Source organism: Hippopotamus amphibius, chromosome 2 (assembly GCF_030028045.1).
Source record: "Hippopotamus amphibius kiboko isolate mHipAmp2 chromosome 2, mHipAmp2.hap2, whole genome shotgun sequence".
Taxonomy (NCBI): Eukaryota; Metazoa; Chordata; class Mammalia; order Artiodactyla; family Hippopotamidae; genus Hippopotamus; species Hippopotamus amphibius.
In genome coordinates, this window is record NC_080187.1 from 208,885,199 (window position 1) to 208,905,041 (window position 19,843).

The following is a 19,843-nucleotide window of genomic DNA, read 5'->3' on the forward strand; positions in this document are numbered from 1 at the left end:
CCCTGAGAATACATTAGCAAACAAAAATTCCAGTGGGAGAGACAGAAAATACCCACAAACAAATCAGGAAATATTAACCAGGGAACAATCCAATGATAAAAATAAAATAGCATCAGACAGATAGGAGTGAGGGGTCCAGGCAAGCAGACAGGCTTAGCGGAGGCTAGGTGTAGTGCCCAGAAGAGGCCTCTGAGGCTTCTGAAAGGCAGGCACTGGGGAGAGAAATGAAGGTAGCCTGCTCTGTGGGGTGGAATCCTCTGGGGGTTATTGAATTTTCTTTCTGTGTGTTCCTTGGGTTGGTAGGAAATTTCTAAGTGCCCACAGAGTCTCCCCTGTGCTAAAGACCTTGGAAAGAGACTTGGGGCTAAGCTGAGACTAACAGTAGGGGAGCCCTTGGGGGAGGGGAGGCAGCTGGGACCCAAACTAGAGATTTTGGGGTGAGGGGGAGTCCTGGAGCCAGCTAAGATACTCACCCACCCTCTTTCACAAATACCTCTGTTCAGGCCTTGGGGATATCTATGTCTGGTTGGGGCAAATAAGTCCATGCTGGGCTTCCTCCTCAGTCCCTCCCAGTCTAACTTGCATCCCCAAGTGCAGAGAGAGCCCCAGATTGGTCAGAGCCAGGCCCTGCAACCTTCAAACCATTCTCAAGTCCTCCTGGCTCTGCTCCTCCCCCAAGCTTAAGCCACCTACACTCAAGCAGGGTCCCTCAAGCTCCACCCCCAAACCCCTCAGGACTGCAGAAGAAAGATGGTCATCTGCAGTGCTCTTGGGCCTCAGAGTCAACCCTTCATCCCTGCAAAGTGCCAGTCAGTGTGCCCATCCTACAGATGCACATATTGAGGCCAAGTCAAGTTCCATAGTTACTCAAGTGGTCAGTAGAACTGGATCCAGGCCTAGACTTTTCTCCCTCCTTTTGATGTCCCCAGGGAGGAGTCCTTCGTTTGGAGGAGCGCTGGCCTGGCCTCTGATCCCCAAGAACTGGGTCTGGGCAGCAGGAACCCGGAGCGTGTGGTCTCCGACAAGCCCCGGCCCCTCCCTGGAGCTTTAAGTCTTCCAGTCTGCACACAGAGCGAAGTGGGCACTTCCGAGCACCTTCACGCGGCCTCCGTGGCCCACGCGGCCTCCGTGGCCCCCGCGTCCCCTCGCGACCTCACCTCTGCTCTTAGCTACAGCCAGTAGGCCCCGCCAGCCACCTTCATTTGCTAGCGCCGGGCCGCCGGGCGGGGCTAGGGTCTATCTGGCCGTCGGATTAATATCCAGATATTAAGTAAACAATAAATTAGCAAAACTACAAGAAAATTTTACAGCCCTTTGCATTTGGCAATCATTGAGTGTTAATTAGAAATTCATTACAATTAAAACCCTGCCTAAACAGGGCCTGCGCGCCTTAATTACATCTGATTTTTAATTCAGAATACGTGTTTACACAGTAAGCGCTACGTATCCCATGATTATCCCCAGTCCTCTTTATACTGTACTAATTATGTAAATTAAACCTAATTAACTGACGAAAACTGCCGTTAATTCAACTGGTAAAAGATATGTGCTTGCGAAGGAGGCGCGGCCGCCCAGCCCCAGCCCAAGCCGGAGCTGGAATGGGCATGGGACGCCCGGCTGCGCGGACGCGACGCCGGGGACTCAGAGGCAGCACGGACCCGGGGTTAGTGGCGTGCACAGCCAGGCGCGTCCCTGATCCAGAGTCTGGCCCCCCGACCCTGATGCACGCGGCAGTGGCTAAAAGAAAGGGAATCATCGCCAATGGGGGTCAGGAAGGCCAAAGGCACCGACTCCCACGGGTTCCCCCGGCTCTAGACAGGTCCTTAGGACTCATCCTCTCTGAGCAAGAGGGGTGCCACCCACCCCTGTCTGAGCCTGAGTTCAAGTCCCAGCGCTGCCCCGCACTAGCTGCCTGCATCTGAGCAAGTGACCTGGCTTTGCCGGGCCTGTTCCCTCCTCACGGAGTGTTACGAGGGCGATCCTAAAAGCTCCTCGAGAGCTGCGCGGCGCTTGTCTTCCTTCACCAAACTAGGCCCTCCAGGCAGCTTGCAAGGCACGACATTTGGGGTCTGGGAGATCGGCCTGCATTCCTTATTGACCGAGGAGCCTGGGTGAGTTGGCTTCCACTCCCTGACTCTCGGTTTCCTGCCTGTAAAATGGGAATAAATGATCTCTACCTATTCCCAGGGCCTTTGTGAGAAAGGTCTCTGCAACTGTAAAATGCTCTTTGCGGTAATACTAACCAATTGGACGCTAGTCCAGAGCAGAGCGCAACCCCAACCCCAAGACCCGCTCCCCGGAGATGACTCCGCCTCAAGCGAGCGTGTCGCCTCCCCAGCATCTTTCCACGCGCCTTTAATTCTTTCTGCGGTTCAGTCCCGGGTAAGAGAGCAAGGCGGATCTGCGAAGCCTGATCCGGGCGCAGGGAGCTGTCCGCAGCTTGGTGCTGAACGGAGACGCAGTGGGGAACCTGCCCCTCCTGGCGCTGCAACCCGCAAAGAGAACTTTTGTCTGAGAAGTCCCCGGGGCCCCGCGGACCGGCTGCCGGGAATTCCCTAGAGGCCGGCCCCAGAGGCGTTGCTGGCCCTCGCAGTACAATAGAGGCAGGATAGGCAGGCCCTGCTCAGGGGGATCCTCCCCATCTTTTTTCCACTCCCAACCCCCACCACCCCGGGGGCGTCCTGGCTCCGAGATCGTTGTCACCACCACACCGAATTCTGAGATGCCTTTTAAAAAATCATTAGGAGGCTAAGAATAATTACCGAACGGGATTGTAATTATGGGGTGGGGAGGCCGGCCGAGGGAGGGGGGATGAGCAGGTGGAGGCTGGGGGGAGGCTCTCGGGCTGGGACGGAAAATAGGTTCCTGGTTCTCCTTGGAGGGAAGTGGGGCGGGAGGGGGTTAGAGATCGGTAGAGTTAGAACAGGACGGAGGCAGAGCCTGGGAAAGAGGCGCCAGGGGAGAGCAAGAGAGAGAGAGAGAGAAAGGGCTGAGCAGGCTCCGGGAGGAAAGAAAGAAACGCAAGGAAATCCAAGAGAGAGAAAGACGCGAACTCTGGAAGGTGAAGGAGCAAGAACTCCTCCAGCAGAGACCCCGCAGCAGAGACTAAGCCCTCAAACTTCCGGGGAGGGGGGTAGTTTCATGGCCTCGGAAAACACGTTAGCCAAGGGGAGAAGGGGGTGGCAAACAGGTCCTCGAGCCTGGCCGCCTCCTCTCTCCGAGGGCAGGCCTGGGCTATCCGCTCCCACCCGCAGAGGCATCTCCCAGGGTCCCTGCGAGCCCGCAGAGAGGAGAAGAGCAGAGGGGAGAAGTGGAGGAGAAGGGGAGCCGGAGTGCAGGAGGGGAGAGGGCCTGTAACCCAGAACGAGAGGGAAAGCGAGGGGGCGGGGGCGAGGGCGACCCGGCGCCGCTGGCCGCGGAAGATTTATGGCGCCGCCCGGGTTCCAAGGACGGGCTGCGCTCGCCGCTGCTGCCCGCGTCAGTAGCCGCCACGGCCGCTGCGCCCCCTGCCCGGGCGGCCTGCCGCGCCCCGGGCCATGCCTGCCATTATTAACTTCTGTTTGATTAGGGTAATTGTTCAAACTTGGGCCGGACAGTATGATTAATTACAGTTTAATTAACGTGTCCATTAAGGACACTTAATGCCACGGAGGGGTGGGGGGCGAGGGGGCGTCCGGGTGCTGGCAAAGAGGGAGGGAGTGCGACTGGTAACTCAAATAAGGAAAGACGAGATTGAGAGAGAGGGAGAAGACGAGACCCACTGGGGTAGTGGGGGCGGGGGGGAAGCAGGGTGAAGACAGAAGCCACAGAGAGAGTAGAGAGGGGTGGAGAGAAATGGAGCTCTGGGAAGAGAGAAGATGCCAGTGAACCTCTGCAGCATCAGGGGCTGGACCCCCGCCACGGAGAAACTGATTTAACAGGAGAGTTAGGGAGTGGTCTGGTAGTTGACCCCGGGTATCTCCCTGTGATGACTTGACTCCATCCCTGGGTTGGCTGATGTTGGTGGGGGGAGAGTCAAGGCCCAGGACCTCCAAACCCAGTTCCCAAGTCCACAGCTCAGTGAAAGAGGCAAGAGGTCGCCCCTCCTCAGACTGGAGCTGTCCTGACACCTCTCACCCAAGTCTGAAGCTGTAGGGGAGTTGGTTCTTCCCCTTTCCAGCTGCCATCTCCTGGTACTCTACACCCTGATCTCTTCTCAGACTCGCCGCATTACTGGCTTCCAAGGCCACCGCCTTGGACCGAAAGTGCATACCCATCCCCTGGCCCTTTCCTTCTGAATCTTCCTTAGGTTAGCCCCATTACCTGGCCTTGGTCTCGGCCCTGGCCCCTTAGCCAGGAGTGCTGGGGCCTCCCCACTTTTTTCTTGGGGGCAAACTTTGTGGCCCCGGGCCCTTCCTCCCTCCTGGTTCCCTTAGCGAGCTTGGGCCGCAGGTGCCGGGCGCAGGGAGCAGGTGTGTGGCCGCTTACCTGGGGCGCCCAGGCCCGGGGGCTGCGGGGAGGCGGAGGGCGCGACGCGTGGCCCGCGGGCTAGCGGACCCCGGGAGGGCGCGAGTGACTGCGCGGGCGGTGGGTGTGGCGCCCCGGCTCGCAGATGTCAGGCGCGCCCGCCCCGCGCTGGCCTCGCCACTCGGGCTGTTACCGCGCCTTGCCAGTCGCCTCGCCATGCGCTCCAGGCTTCGGCCTCCTCTCCGGGCCCGTCCGGGGCATCAGGGGCAACGGCACGGGGCACACGTCTCGCCGCCCGGGACCCTGGAGCCCAGCGCCTGCTGAGAGCCCGCGCCGCGCGGGAGGGGCCAGCGAGGCCGCGAGTGTAAGCGCCGGGAGCCCGGGAGCGCGGCTGTGCGCGCGCGCGGGGAGGGGCCGCGCCGTCACCCGGAGAGCCCGGCGGTTCCCGGACTCCCGCCCGCCGCTCCGCCCGCCGCGCACCTCCGTTCACCGCTCCCCCGGCTCCAGCCGCCGCCGCACGGTGAGTACCAGCGCCCGGTCGCCGGCCGCCCTGCGCCCTGTCTCTACAGCTTTTTTCGTTTAGTTCCGATTTGGATTCTTGTGGTGGTTGTTTTTATTATTATACCTAAAGACTCCATCGCCTCACTCTCTGCGCTGCCTGCCTCCCGCCTCGTCGCCCTCTCCAATCTCACCCCTCAAGCCCCAGCAGCCGGCTAGGGCTCCCCTAGCCGCCCTGGCCGCTGCTCCTTGTCGCTGCGCACAGCCCTTTGCCCGGGCTTTCCACTCTAGCTTTCGAAATTCGGTTCCTTTCCTAGGACCCCCCTTCTCCTGGCTCCAGGGTCCGGAGCGCCCTCCTTCCATTAGGGAAAACCCCGAGGGGACCCCAGACCCTCAGCTTGGGGAGCACGCACTCAGCTTAGGGCGCTCCCTTCACTGCATGCGGGCAGGGCACACTTGCCGATTTTGGGAAACCGAAAAGACACCCTCATTTCCCAGAACCGTGGCGTACCCTCGCCACCTCCCTAGCCTGAGAACCCTTAAGGGGGGTGCGGGGCTTTTCTTGCTGACCCCTCAGCCGAGGAGTTAGGACAGCGCTTTTGCCTCCTAAAATGTTGCAGGGGACTTCAACGCAAAAAGAGGGTCAACTAGTTTCAATTTGATCCACAGAGATTAAGATGAAGCAGACAGATAATAGATGAATAGCTTGATATTCGAAGAAGGTATGAAGACAGATGGGAGAAAGAGGAGCGAGCGAGGAGAGACAGACAGCTCAGGGACAGATAAGATCGACAGATGAGGGGCACCTAGACAAACAGAGGGAGGGAGACAGACCGACAGAAGATCCCACTCTCCTTGATGAAGCTTTTGAGCTCGGATACCCTGTCCTGCTGGAGCTGCCCCCTTTGAAAATGGATTTGCCTTTTATGCTGAGTTTAGGGGAGGGGCCCTCAGAGTTGGACTGCCTGGGCCGCAGGAGCACCTGCAGCCATGGGCCGGGTAGGAGCCTTTGGTGTCTGAGGACACGTGGCTGAGCTCAGCCACCTAGGGGGCCCCAAGCATCAGTCCCCGGGTCCTTCCCGCTGCTGCTGATGTCCTCGAACACAGCTGCCTCTCTGCACTGCCAGAGAGCAAAGCTCAGGACCAGCAGTAACTTTTGACCTGGAGCCTTGTAGTGGCTTCAGAGACTGGCCAGGATTCCTCTCAGCCTATATGAGTCAGAACAGCCTGACACGAAGGATAAAAAAAGAAAAAAAGACTCCCCCCAAAGAGGAAGCTCAGAACCTGGAGAGACTGCATTTGGCCTGAGTGGGAAAGGTATATCTGAAGGAGGAAAACTTAGGGAGTGAGCGGCTAGAAGCAAAGGAGAAGCGGCTTCTGAGAAACTTCCTTGAGAACCTCTCCGTCCCACGTGCTAACCCGGAGGGAAACCAGCTCTGGTCTGGAATGCAGCTAAAAATGCAGAAAATGTGGTTAGGAATTGCTTGACCCTGATCCCACCGATGGCTGGAAAGAAAACGGTTTGTATTTCCAGCCGGAATCTTTCTGCTCAACGAACGCGAGGCTCCGGGCGAGAGAGGAAAAGCTCGTGTTTGTGGAAAGCAGTGCCGTTATCCCGGGGAGCTGGCTCGGCGCGGAGCTGGGTGCAGTGGGGGCAACCCTGGGGCTGGGCGCTCGCGGCATGCTTTGGAAAGAGTCGGGTTCAGCACCACAAACAGCGGTCTCCTCTGTCTCTCCCCGCCTCCCTCACGGCCTCTAGACCCTCCTCCTTCCCCTGGCCACCCGCCCCGCCCCGCCCCCTGCTGTCTGGAGATGGGCAGTGACCGCCCCTCCCCCCTCCCTATTCCTCCTTGCGCTGCCCCCGCCCGCCCGTGTGCATGCGCGACTGAGCAGAGGGGCGGCCTGTCCCCGAAGTCCGGGCTTCAGGACCGGGGCGGGTAGGGCAGGCTGCGAGGGTGGCCGAAGGCGCACGGATCTGGGCGCCAGGAAGCCTGGGTTTGGCAATGGCTTTGCTGTGTGGCCTTGGGCAAGTCACTCTCCGTCTCTGGGCCCCACTTCCTCCCCAGACCTAAAACAGGATCAGGTTCCCAGCTACCAGGGCATTCCTGAGGTCTCAATTACCCCTACTCCTCCTCCAACCCCCGGGGGCTTTTGTTCCAGCGCCAGTACGCGTCTGAATAACAAAAGACGCCCGTCCAGGGGGCGAATGAGCTTGGACTCCCCATTGCCAAGTTTCCCCACGCGCCCGACTCGGCGCGCCCTGCTGGGCGGGCACGAGCGGCGTTGGCGCTGAAAATGGCTCATCGGCTCTCTGCTTTCTCTGTTTCGCAGGAGCGGCGGCATGGAGGCTCTCACCACTCAGCTGGGGCCGGGGCGCGAGGGCAACTCCTCGCCCAATTCCAAACAGGAGCTGCAGCCCTACTCCGGCTCCAGCGCTCTCAAACCCAACCAGGTGGGCGAGACATCGCTGTACGGGGTGCCTATCGTGTCTCTGGTCATCGACGGCCAGGAGCGCCTATGCCTAGCGCAGATCTCCAACACCCTTCTCAAGAATTACAGCTACAATGAGATCCACAACCGCCGCGTGGCCCTGGGGATCACGTGCGTGCAGTGCACACCGGTGCAGCTGGAGATTCTGCGTCGGGCCGGGGCCATGCCCATCTCGTCGCGCCGCTGCGGCATGATCACCAAGCGCGAGGCCGAACGCCTGTGCAAGTCGTTCCTGGGCGAGCACAAGCCACCGAAGCTGCCCGAGAACTTCGCCTTCGATGTGGTGCACGAGTGCGCCTGGGGCTCGCGTGGCAGCTTCATACCCGCGCGTTACAACAGCTCGCGTGCCAAGTGCATCAAGTGCGGTTACTGCAGCATGTACTTCTCGCCTAACAAGTTCATCTTCCACTCGCACCGCACACCCGACGCCAAGTACACGCAGCCCGACGCAGCCAACTTTAACTCGTGGCGCAGACACCTCAAACTCAGTGACAAGTCGGCCACAGACGAACTGAGCCACGCTTGGGAGGACGTCAAGGCCATGTTCAACGGTGGCACCCGCAAGCGGACCTTCTCGCTGCAAGGAGGCGGCGGCGGCGCTAATGGCGGGGCGGGTGGGCAGGGGAAGGGTGGTGCTGGCGGCGGCGGCGGCGGCGGGGGAGGCCCGGGGTGCGGCGCAGAGATGGCCCCAGGCCCGCCGCCCCACAAAAGCCTGCGCTGTGGCGAAGAAGAGGCCGCCGGGCCTCCCGGGCCACCTCCTCCTCACGCGCAGCGGGGACTTGGTCTGGCGGCGGGAGCCGGCGGCCCCGCGGGCGCTGGAGGGCCTGGTGGAGGTGCCGGCGTACGCAGCTACCCGGTGATCCCAGTGCCCAGCAAGGGCTTTGGCCTCTTGCAGAAGCTGCCCCCGCCGCTTTTCCCTCATCCCTACGGCTTCCCCACGGCCTTCGGCCTCTGCCCCAAGAAGGACGACCCTGTGCTAGGCGCGGGCGAACCCAAGGGCGGCCCAGGCGCCGGGAGCGGCGGGGGCGCGGGCGCTGGCGCAGGCGCGGGTGGCCCAGGAACCGGCCACTTGCCCCCCGGGGCGGGAGCTGGCCCGGGCGGCGGCGCCATGTTCTGGGGTCACCAGCCCTCCGGGGCAGCCAAGGACGCAGCGGCCGTGGCCGCGGCGGCTGCCGCAGCCACTGTGTACCCGACGTTTCCTATGTTCTGGCCGGCGGCAGGCAGCCTCCCAGTGCCGCCCTATCCAGCCGCGCAAAGCCAAGCCAAGGCCGTGGCTGCGGCTGTAGCGGCGGCAGCGGCGGCAGCGGCGGCTGCTGCCGGTGGTGGCGGCCCCGAGCCCCTGGACGGTGCCGAGCCGACCAAGGAGGGCGGCCTGGTCGCAGAGGAGCGCTGCCCGAGCGCGCTGTCCCGCGGGCCGCTGGACGAGGACGGCGCGGACGAGGCGCTGCCGCCCCCGCTAGCCCCGCTGCCCCCGCCGCCCCCGCCGCCCGCACGCAAAGGTTCCTACGTGTCGGCCTTCCGGCCTGTGGTCAAGGACGCCGAGAGCATCGCCAAGCTCTACGGTAGCGCACGCGACGCGTACGGCAGCGGGCCAGCCCGTGGGCCCGGGCCAGGCGCAGGGTCTGGCGGCGGCTACGCGAGCCCGGACTTTCTGAGCGAGGGCAGTTCCAGCTACCACTCCGCCTCCCCCGACGTGGACACTGCGGACGAGCCAGAGGTGGACGTGGAATCCAATCGCTTCCCCGACGACGAGGGCGCCCCGGACGAGGCCGAGCCCGGCGCGCCCGGCGCGCCCAGCACAGGAGGCGGCCCGGATGGTGACCAGCAGGCAGGACCCCCATCTGCCACCTCATCGGGTGCCGACGGTCCCACAGACTCTCCCGACGGCGGCAGCCCTCGTCCCCGGCGCCGCCCAGGGCTACCCCCAGCCAGTCGGTCCGCATTTGGGGACCTGGCGGCCGACGACCTGGTGCGGAGACCAGAGAGGAGCCCGCCGAGCAGCGGCTATGAGCTGCGAGAGTCTTGCGGACCGCTGGGGGGCCCCGCGCCAGCCAAGGTGAGCCCCGTGCCCGCCCCGCTGGTGGCGCCTCCTTGTTTACCACTGGGCAGCACTGGGATGTGGGGCAGGCCCTGGCCGGGTGGGGGACAGGAATTTTGTTCTGAGCGGACGTTTGAGCAGTAGGCCCTGGCTGCTCTGGACAGGCCCAGCTTCGGGAGCTCGGTGGAGCTGGGCTCGCTGGGACCCCCGACTGAGGGTTTCGGAAGATCGGGGGGTTCGGGTCGGGGGGTAGGCCTGAGAAAGGCGTGTGCTGTGTTTTTGTTGATGGGAGTGGGGAGGAAACAGGCAGAGACTGGCAGTCACACAGAGACAGAAAGAGAAAAAAAACGGGTCTGGAGGAAAGGGACTTAAAGCCAGAGAAAAGCACTCAAGAGGCCGGGCCTGTAGGTAGCAAGTCGGTCCGGATGGGGTTCAGAACCCCGGGGGAAGACGAGCCGGAAAGCAGAGGAGAAGGGTGCCTTTTCCCCCAAGCCGCAGTACAGGGTCCCCGGAATCCTCCTCTACCCCAACTCGTAGTTTTCCGAGTCTCCTCGAATTCCTGCCCTGGGAACTGCAGGGTTCGTTGGCAGGAAGCTGTCCAGACGGTGTGCGGGGCGGGAGAGAGGCTCTCAGGTTGCCGGGGCCGCGGGTTCGGGTGGGGGGTGTGCAGCTAAGCCTGAATCGTTCGCCACTTGAAAGTGGGTGCGCACACCTGTACATTTCCATTCGGTCCATTAAAACACGAATCATTAGCCGGATGTGAAAGGCGTCGTTTATGCCGGGGACTGGGCGCGGGCAGGAGAGAAGACGCTGAAAAAGAGGCGAGCGAAGAGGGTGGGGGCGGCTTTGAGCGGCCCTTGGCTTGGGAACCTCTTTGTGTTTCGGGTCGTTTTCTCGAGGGCTCTAATAATGATCGGGAATCTACAACGGTGACGCGGCCTCCGAGGGCGCAAGGCTGCGCCGCGTGCGTCACGGCCGCCCGGGGCGCTCGGGTCCAGCGGGCGAGCGCCCCTCCGTCACCCCCTAAGGTCCCCTCCCGGCCGCAGAGCAGGGCTGGGCGGCTACAAGCCGCCGCCAAGCGCCCCCCTAACCGCCTGTCGTTTCTCGGCCGCCGCAGGTGTACGCGCCCGAGCGGGACGAGCATGGGAAGAGCGCGGCCGCGGCGCTGGGGCCCGCGGCCTCCTACCTCTGCACTCCCGAGGCCCACGGTAACGCCCCCAGCCCCCCTGCCGAGGTCGCTGGCCAATGTGATGGGGGGGGGGGGGGGGCCGCGGGGAGCGGGCCGGGGCCAGAGGAGGCCTGCGAGGGAAGATGAGAGGAGGAAAGACAGAGGCAGACAAAATGAGAGAAAGAGGGAGAGGGAAAGAAAAACAATGAAAGGAGGAGGAAGCTAAGCCAGGACTCCCAACAACTTACATCGTTTGGTTACTTGACAACAAACCGCCCTCTGCACCACACAGATACCGCTACCGTATACCTCATACACTGGGTTAAACCTTTTAAAAACCACGCCTGGCATCTCTCTCAAATCCTCTCGTTTATTCAGCAACTGTTTTAGCCGAGAGGTCCCCCGTGGTCAGGCCGGGTCCGGGCGGGGGTGGGGACGCTTGGCCGAGCGCTTGGGGACCCCTGAAGTGCAGTGGTAGCTGCAACCCAACGCGGGGCACGTGCGCGCGGGACCCAGTGGCTCCCAGAGAAATGGACTGAGGGCCTCGGAAATCCGGGCAGGCCGAGGCCGGGAAGATGTCTCCCCCGTTGCCGCCACCCTGCGGGTCGCCGCCTGGGCCGCGTTCTCGGCGCAGGTAGACCCAGCGGCCACGCGCGCTCACGGTGCCCCAGTATCTGCGCGCGATGTAGGTCGCTTGTCCCTGGTGGGCTCGGCTTCTCGTTTAGCTCTTTTCCAAGGGGCTGGGGAAGGGGCGTGGAGCCGGAGATGAGCAGATCGCGCGCGGGGGAGGGGGTGCCCTGCCCAAAGCCTGAGGGTGCGAGCCCAGGCGCACAGCCGGGAACCAGCGGCCGCCACGACGCTTTTAATTAGGGCTCGGGCGCCCGGACCGCGGCAGCTCTGGCCGTATCGGGGTCACGGTTTCTTTGCCTCTCCTTGAAACTCGGTTTATTGCCTTTAAGAGCCAGATAAGGAAGACAATCACTCGACTGCCGACGATTTGGAAACAAGAAAATCCTATCCAGACCAAAGGAGTATCTCCCAGCCAAGTCCCGTAAATACAGACCGAGGTGAGCACTAGGACCCTCGCACTCCACCCCCACCCGGGAGCTGGGTCCCAGGTCGCCCGGGTTTCCACCGGCTCCAGCTTTCGAGGAAGCCTTTCTCTCAAGCCTAAGGGGCTGCTGTTCCTCTCTCGAGGCTGGCAGATAAATATTTAAACAGCATGGGCAACGTTCAGGCCAGGTTTCCTGAGTTGCTTACCTTCTTGGTGGGTTTGGGGCTCTTCCCGGCAAGGGAAGGAGGCTTACTAGGATATGAGGAACACCATCACCCACATAAAACAGGTCAAAGGGCACTTCCTGCTCTAAGATAGCCTATTTTCGCTGGGTCCACTCTCTTTCAGTGGGTCACTCTCTGAAACAATGGCTGTACCCCTAAAATAATGACTTGAAAGGTGGGTAGTACTGGATGCCTGTAACTGTCTCCTCTAAAGGCAGAGGGTCTGAAATAGGTCCCCAACTTAGCACAGTTCCCAGGAAGCTCACCCCCTCCCCTCCCAAGGCCTCTCCCAGGACAAAATCCTTCCTACTTGCCCTTGTATCCCAGGTGAAGATGGGCTCACCCTAGATGTCACGGGAACTCAACTAGTGGAGAAGGATATCGAGAACCTGGCCAGAGGTGAGGTTAAATCTGTGAAATGGGGGTACACTGTTCTTGGGGGCGTTGGGCCCTTCTTGTAAGAGGGGTGTTATTCCTGTAAGAGTGAGTGTGAGAAGAAAAAACTCTTGGGGAATCAGTATTCATTGAGCCAAAAGGATAATCCCCTGGACACATTATCCTTGCACAGAGGTGGGGGGGGGGGGAGGCGTGGGTGGAAGGGTGAAGGGAATAGGGGGAGGGAACAAGCCACTCCAGAGTTCCCAAGGCCAGGCCTGTTTGAATAGCCTAGTGAGAAAGAAAAATGAGTAACAAGCCTCAGAACTTGATGCATGTAGACAATCAGACAGGACAATCTGGGTCTCTCAACCTCATCTGAATAACAAGATTTTGAGGATGCATTTACTTTAGGAATGTCTCAGACATTATTTTTTTTCCTGTGATTAATGCATCACTGACTCCACCCCACCCTAAATAAGGTGAGGATGGACCTTGTTTGTGGAATGGGGCCCTAGGGTTGCTGCTCAACTGCAAAAGAAAAAAAGTGACTTGAAGCACAGATAAAGGACCTTCTAACCCCACTTTGCTTCTCTGTCTCCCATTTTTGTGTCTTCCGAGCCCCTGCCAGGGGAGAATTTCTCAGAGAACCTCCCCACATGGAGGACCAGATACCAAGAGCTCCATGGTCAGGGCAGCCCCCGCCACTCCTTTGGACCTGCTTTTGAGGGCACCATGGGGGCTTTCCACACCCAGCCCTCCCCCCACCCAGCCCAGGGTTGGGCTTGGAAATTGGTGTAGGGAGGGGGAGAAGCATTGGTGGTCTTCCAGGTTTCCTAGTTACAGATTTTACAAGCTATGCGATCACCTTCAGAATCCTTGGTGCCTTATATGAGGGTTCTTAGCATGAATTTGAGCTCTTGGGACCTCTTGAAATTGTAAATAAACTATTGTGAATATATGTATTTTTCCAGGGCAGAGGTCCAAGGCTTTGACCAGATTCTCCTTGGTCTGTACCATTGAAGGGAGGGATTAGGTCTGTCAATTGAAGGGGTAAACCAAGTCTTCCTAGGCCAGCCTCTAAGCTTAGGGAGTTAGGAACAACTTAAAGCAGATGCCATGCCGGTTAGCACCTACAGCCAGGGCCTAGACGTCTAAAATGCATTCTATTATCCTGAATTTGATTCTCCTGGGCAACCAATCCCCTAACCCCATTCTTGCCCAAATCCTTTGGATGCAAATGGAAAAACTGAGTGTTGAGGGCCTCTGCCATCCTGTACCACCCTCCCCTACTCCCATCTCAGGGCTCCCGGTCAGAGCAGGATCTGGGTACCTTATGGGCCCCCTGAGTCCCACCACCCTCCTCCTTTACCTCCCACTCTGACCCCTTCACAGACGAATTGCAAAAACTGCTCCTGGAGCAAATGGAACTCCGCAAGAAGCTGGAGCGAGAATTTCAGAGTCTCAAAGGTACCCCCATCCAGACCTACCCCACCTCAACGCCAGAGCCTTCTTCCTGCACGCCCCAGCCTGGGCCCGGGACCCCAGTGTAGGCAGCTGGTGCTGCTGCGCGCGCAGAAGGAGCCACCGAACCCTCCTTTTCCCGGGTTTCCCTGCTAGGCCAAAGACGGAGGGGGTGGGGAGGGGTAGTGTGGGGCTGTGGAGTGGGGAAATGGGGCCTAGGGAGGGGGCTGTGCGTAACAGCTCTCACTTAATCAATTTGCACAGATAATTTTCAGGATCAAATGAAGAGGGAATTGGCTTATCGAGAAGAAATGGTGCAACAGCTGCAAATTGTCAGAGGTAAGACGGGAGTCAGGTGAGCGCGTGCACGGGCCGTAACTGCCTCTCGTCTGGCAGGAGCCGCAATGTTGGCTCAGTCATTTGGATTTAAATTGAAGGTAATTTAACAATTATTTTTTTATTTAATATCCTTTGTATACTCTGATTAGCCTCAGAATGGCAAGCGAGCCCAGCAAACGGCTTGCAGGCATCATTACATGGGGTGATTGAACTTCTTATCGCGGCAATTTCCATGGTTTCTAAATTAAAAATCGAGGCGTAAAATTACCTGGGAAGTAATGCCTAAGTTTGCTTTAATTTTGGTTAGATCCGTCTGCCTTTAAGCGCCATCCCAGGCCATTTCCTCCCTCCGCCAAGCTGCAGTTTGGAGCTTTGACGCCCCCTCCCTTGGTCCCCGGGACTTGTTTCTGCCAGGGGCTGAGCGCTGAGAAGAGGGTGAGGCCCGGGCTGTGAACCCAGCGGGCCCTAAGGTGGTCTCATTTCCTCACCGGCTACTTCCTCTGTCTTCCAGATACTCTGTGTAACGAACTTGACCAAGAGCGGAAGGCGCGCTATGCCATCCAGCAGAAATTAAAAGGTGCGGAAGCCGGGGAACAAAGGAGCGGTGCCAGGCACCGGCTGGCTGGATGGCTGGCTGGATGCATGCATGCGTGCATGGCAGTGCCAGTGAGAGGGGAAGGCCAGGTCTACATAGATCAGTAGTTCAGAGCAGGGAAATGGGATTTATTTTCATGGAGAAATTATTCTAGAACGGTGGGATAGGAGAAAGATCCCCTTGAGCTCTGGGCATTGGGAAATCTGCCACCGGGTCCCAATCTGGTTTTGGGCCGATCGACCTTCCTCTTACTGCGCCTCAGTTTCCTCGTCTGTTAAAATGGGGCTATTGAACTAGAGCAGTGGTTCTGAATAGCCAGGATCTCTGTACTACCCTCCCACCTTCTGATGCTCTCGCTTGAGAACCCCTGAGCCTGAAGAGGGTGGGTGAGACCGGGGCGGACAGGGGAGAGAGGGAGCCCGTGGACCACGCGGGCCAGGAGAGGCAGGCGAGGCGCCCAACACGGCCCAATCGACTGTCTCTCTAGAAGCCCACGACGCCCTGCATCACTTCTCCTGCAAGATGCTGACGCCCCGGCACTGCACTGGCAACTGCTCCTTCAAGCCCCCGCTGTTGCCCTAGGGCCGGCCCGGCCGCACCCACGCGCCCTCAAGCCATGCTGCTCTCTTCTTGTAAATACCCGCGGCCGCGGCGGCCTAGAGCGAGATACAAGCCATTCGAACCGGACCGATGTAAATACAGCCTCCCGCCCGCCCGCTCTCCTCCCGGGCGCCTCGGCCTTGCCCACCCCCTCTCGGGCGCCCCAGCTCCGGGCCCCGTCTCCGTTTCCAATTGTAAATACCACCTCGCCCCACGGTTGAACTCCGGGGCATCGGACCTCATGGGGTTAACTGGACCGAAGTGGGTAAGAAAGGGGAGGGGAGCCTCTACCCCCCAGTGTAGCCTCGGAACCCCAGTTGTGAATACAATGTAGCGACTTCGCTGGCCTCGCGCTCCCCGTCCCGTCCACTTCTGAAACTCTTGTTCCTAATGACAAAGTGGCTATGTGCAATGGATGTAAATGTACTGTGAGTCTCTCGGTTCATTATTGAGTTCACTTTAATTAATTTATGATGTAAAGTTATTTTGCTTCCTTCTCCTGGACCTACTTCCAGCCCCGTTTTGCATTCCCTTTTGGGTTTTGCTTTATCTATTTTTTATTGTTATTTTTGTAACCTCTTGATGTAACAGCACTTTAAAAAGGGCGACAACTGACTCACGAGATGGAGACCACCTTGAGCCTGATTGGGGAGACCACCCTGTATCCGTGACTTCTGTTTTGTTTTTAATAAAAAAAAAATCTGTCACTTCCTGGGGCTGTGGAGGTGGGAGTGCGGCGGGGGGAGGGGCGGGGGGAGGGGCGGGGCTGAGGCGGGCGCAACAGGTGGGGCCTGGGGACCGCAGCGCGGGTTCTTGGGCGCCGGGGTTGAGATCCCCGTTTGCTCAGGTGGGCAGCAGCGAGCACCCCGACCTCTCCACCAGTCCTTCAGGCACACCCAGCTTGCCCCCCAGGCCACCCCCACCCCACGTTTAGGACCTTCCCTTGGGCCTAGGCGGAGAATGAGAACTACTGCAAGGTCTCTGACTCTTTCCCGGAGCGCTCGCAGGGGCCTAGAGTTTAGTCATGCCCATTTCCGAGCCTGCCCCACCGGAGAAGCCACCTCCGGGGCGCTCAGAGACGGAATTCGCGCCCTGCCGGGAATCCCAGGCTCAACCAGAACTGCCGGGAGGCGCGGGCCCCGTCGGCGCGGCCCTGGAGCTCTGGGGCGGGGCGGGGGCGCGGTACCTGTCGGGGGCCTGGGCCCGGCTGGCCTGGGAAGGGCGCGCGGGACTCGCCGCTTGTGCGCAGATGCGCTCCCGCCTGCCTCGCCGCTCGCTGAAGGGAGGCAGCCCTGGCGGTTTTTGACGTTCCGTCCACTTTAGTCCCAGCGGGTTTGCGGACGTCGAGGAGCCCAAGGAGGAAGGTGAGATACGCCGGCCGCTGGAGTCCGGCGGGACGGCCGCGGTTGCCAAGGCCTTACCTCGCCATGAGCCTCCCTTCGGCCTCAGTTTCCACAGCGCACCCGCTGCTTGGGCTACAGATAAAGGATGGAAACGACAGCGCGCTTTTTGGAGGGGGAGGAGCGTATGGCTCGAATGGGAAAGCGCGCGGTCCCGGGAATAATTTGGTCCGGGCATCCCATTTCCCCTCCTCAGCTGACTAGCAGGGGTGCTGTGTCTTGCCCTTAATTCTTCCTAGGCCTCCGTCTCGGCCTCTAAAATAACATTCAGGCCTCCGGCCCCGGCGGCGCGTGGACGCGCTCTGGGAGGAAGCAAGCGCAGGGCAGCGCTCCGCAGACTGGACCCGCGCGCCGCGGCGACCCTGCCCTCCGACGCCCCAGGACTTTCACTGGGCGGCCCGGGGGCGGCCGGCGCCGGAGGCGGGCGTCCAGTGCTCCGTCGCTGGGCGAGCAGCAGGTGCCCGGGAGCCCCCGGCTGCGCCGGTGGGGAAGTTTCGTGGCAGGTCCTCCAGAAGGCCCGGCGCGGAGCTGGCGAGCAGGGGCGCGCTCGGGGCCTCGGGGAAAGGGCGCAGGAGGGGAGACCCGCCGCGCGATCCAAGCAGGAAGCCAGGCCCTGGAGCACCCTACGCCGGGGCTCGGAGCCCTCGTGTCCCCAGATATTTCGAGGGCTAGACCCAGAGGGGACTGAGAGAATGGCCGGGTCAACTGTGAGGTTTCGCTGAGAGATGACCTCGCCTCCGGACGCGCGATCTCCGGACAGGAACCTTCCAGGGAGCGGGAACGTTTCCTATCGGTGGAACCAACCAGATCAGTCCTTCACTTTACCAAAGGTGAAACTGAGGTCCCGAGAGGAAAAGACATGCGTCCCTAGGTGCATGCGCCTTTCCCCCTGGGCGGAACCGGTTCTTAGGAACCGGCACTTTCTTTCTCTCTCTGTAAAATGGGATCAACAGTTACTACCCAGACAGGAAGTTACTCTGTGGTTGCGGCCCACCCAGAGCAACCTGGCAAACATTCCTTTTCACCTTTCCTTTTCGAATTCCCCAAGCAAAGTGGGGGAAAGCGCCGTAGGCAGCTGGGGCCAGGCGGAAAGGGCGCCGCATCTGGACCGGAATCTCTGTGGATTGGAGGTGTAGGCGGATGCGACCCAGAAAGCTCTAGCGAAAACCCTCCTGGGCTCCGATTCCCTTCAGAAGTGGTTTGTTCCCCTCAAATGTTAATAACCAGACGATTGGTATGGATGTAATTATCAATAATTATACGAATTATTGCTGATTGCAGGGCTCGTAGCTACTTTAATTAGTTTACCAGATTCTAATTAAGTTAAATGAAACATTAATAGGGAAAATATGCTTTGAAAAAAAACCCAGGATTTTTAAAAAGTCTTTTTCTCGCCACAACGTTGCCACCTTGCGACACATTTTAGGCATTACAGCCAGCGTCCGAAGGCCCCAAACTAGGGCGCCTTGCCTTAGGGAGAAAAAGTGGGGCTGGAGGAATGGGGAGCCGGCTGTTCTATCTCAGTGTTTGTTCCTCACCTCGGCTCCCGGCGGTACCCAAGAAGGTCGGGTTCTGGAGTCTGAGGTCTGGGGGTGAAGAACATGCCTCTTCAACCTCCCACTCCTTTTTCAGCAGAGGAAGGCTCAGGGGAGGCTCGTTGGTCAGGTGGCGTGTATCTTCACCTGTCCCAGCCAATTCAGGGTGGGAAACTGAGCTGGAGGAGCAGGTGGAGACAGCGCCAAGCTGCTTGGTTTTTCAGTCCCCTGGGAGAAACCAGTAGGTCGATCCCCACTTTCATATCCCCTGCAGTTGGGGGTAACCTGTCAGCAAAAGACACCTGGAAGATCTCTGGATTCCTGGAAGTAACCTCTGTGTTCCTGTGGCACTTGGTTCATGAAGCTAATAGGGTGCTCACCTCCCTGAGTTATCCTTGGTGTGTGTCTGTTTCTCAAAGGACTGTAAGTGCCTTGGCAATCAGGACCACATCTTGCCCTTCCTTGTGACTTCCAGCACAGGGCCCAATGCTTCACAGGTACTCAACAGATGTCCAGATGAATGGGTTCCAACTTTGTGGTCCATCTGGGTGCCGGAAATAGCTGAGGGAGAGAATTCCTAGGTGCTTCTGGACAACAGCTACTGGGAAGCAATTAAGCTCATTTGTATAGTTAATTAAACACAGGCTTACTGCTCAGAAGATCCTTCATCAATAGGATTAGTTTTGTGGGGCCAGGTATCAGGTAAGGGATTGTCAACCTACAACAGGAAAGCTTTCTTCCTCTTGCAACTGCATCCTGAAGAGGGTGCTCCTTCACTCTAATTTTGCAAGGTCACTGGGCATATCATACTTGTCCACCCATTCCCAGCTATGCTGATCTAAAGTCTAGCCTTGATCCTTTACAAAAATGTGACTCCTGTCCTTAAATTCAGACCACCAACAAAAGCAGAACTGGACTGGCATATTCTTTGTGTTAATTCTAAACAGCCTTATCTCCCACTCTACATTCCCAAAGGGAGCGTAGTGTTTGGTTAAGAGCACAAACTCTGTAGCCAGATTTCTTGGGTCTCAATCCCTTCTCTGCCACTGACTAGTGTGACATTGGGCAAGTTGTGGAATCTCTCTGTGCCTCAGCTTCCTCATCTATAAGATGAGGGGGAAAAGGATACCTACTTCATAGAACTGTACAGAGCCCCAAAAGTCAACTCGGTCTTTGGCTTTTACAGCACTAGGAATACCTTGTGTCTTTCCCAATTTTTTGCTCTGAGACAAGGGTTATGCCAAGAAGAGGGACAAAGAATTTCTTTAGGAGAGAGAGCCAAACCAACATTGGTTATTTCCTTGTTGGGCATCCCAGAAAGGGCCCTTTAAAACTACTCACCCAGTTACCCAAGTGGCCTCCAAGGAATCAGGCATCTTGGAGGGAAGAAAAGAAAACCAAAGATTGTCCTCTAATTCCATGCATTGGAGACCGTGAGTCGAGGAGGCTCAACGAGAGGTCCCACGGATCCCTATTCTCAGCTGTTACCTGGAAAGGATCATTTTATCTCCACTGCAGAGAAGAAAAATGGATCCTTGATGGTAGGCTGCTCGGCAGCTCTGAGCACCCGCCGGGAGACGGTCCGCCGCTGCCCTGGGGAGGCCCTGGGGCTCCGCG

At 59.1% G+C, this 19,843-nt stretch overlaps 1 protein-coding gene across 1 annotated transcript; it reads left to right on the top strand.

The window, feature by feature from the left end:
• The first annotated feature begins 6,947 nt into the window (after positions 1-6,947).
• SKOR1 (SKI family transcriptional corepressor 1) lies at positions 6,948-15,273 on the top strand. The gene is given in 9 exon segments (XM_057724680.1): positions 6,948-7,054; positions 7,276-9,490; positions 10,590-10,680; positions 11,600-11,707; positions 12,246-12,317; positions 13,689-13,763; positions 14,022-14,096; positions 14,608-14,673; positions 15,179-15,273. Coding segments are annotated over 9 exon segments (2,904 nt in total).
• The last annotated feature ends 4,570 nt before the right edge of the window (positions 15,274-19,843 follow it).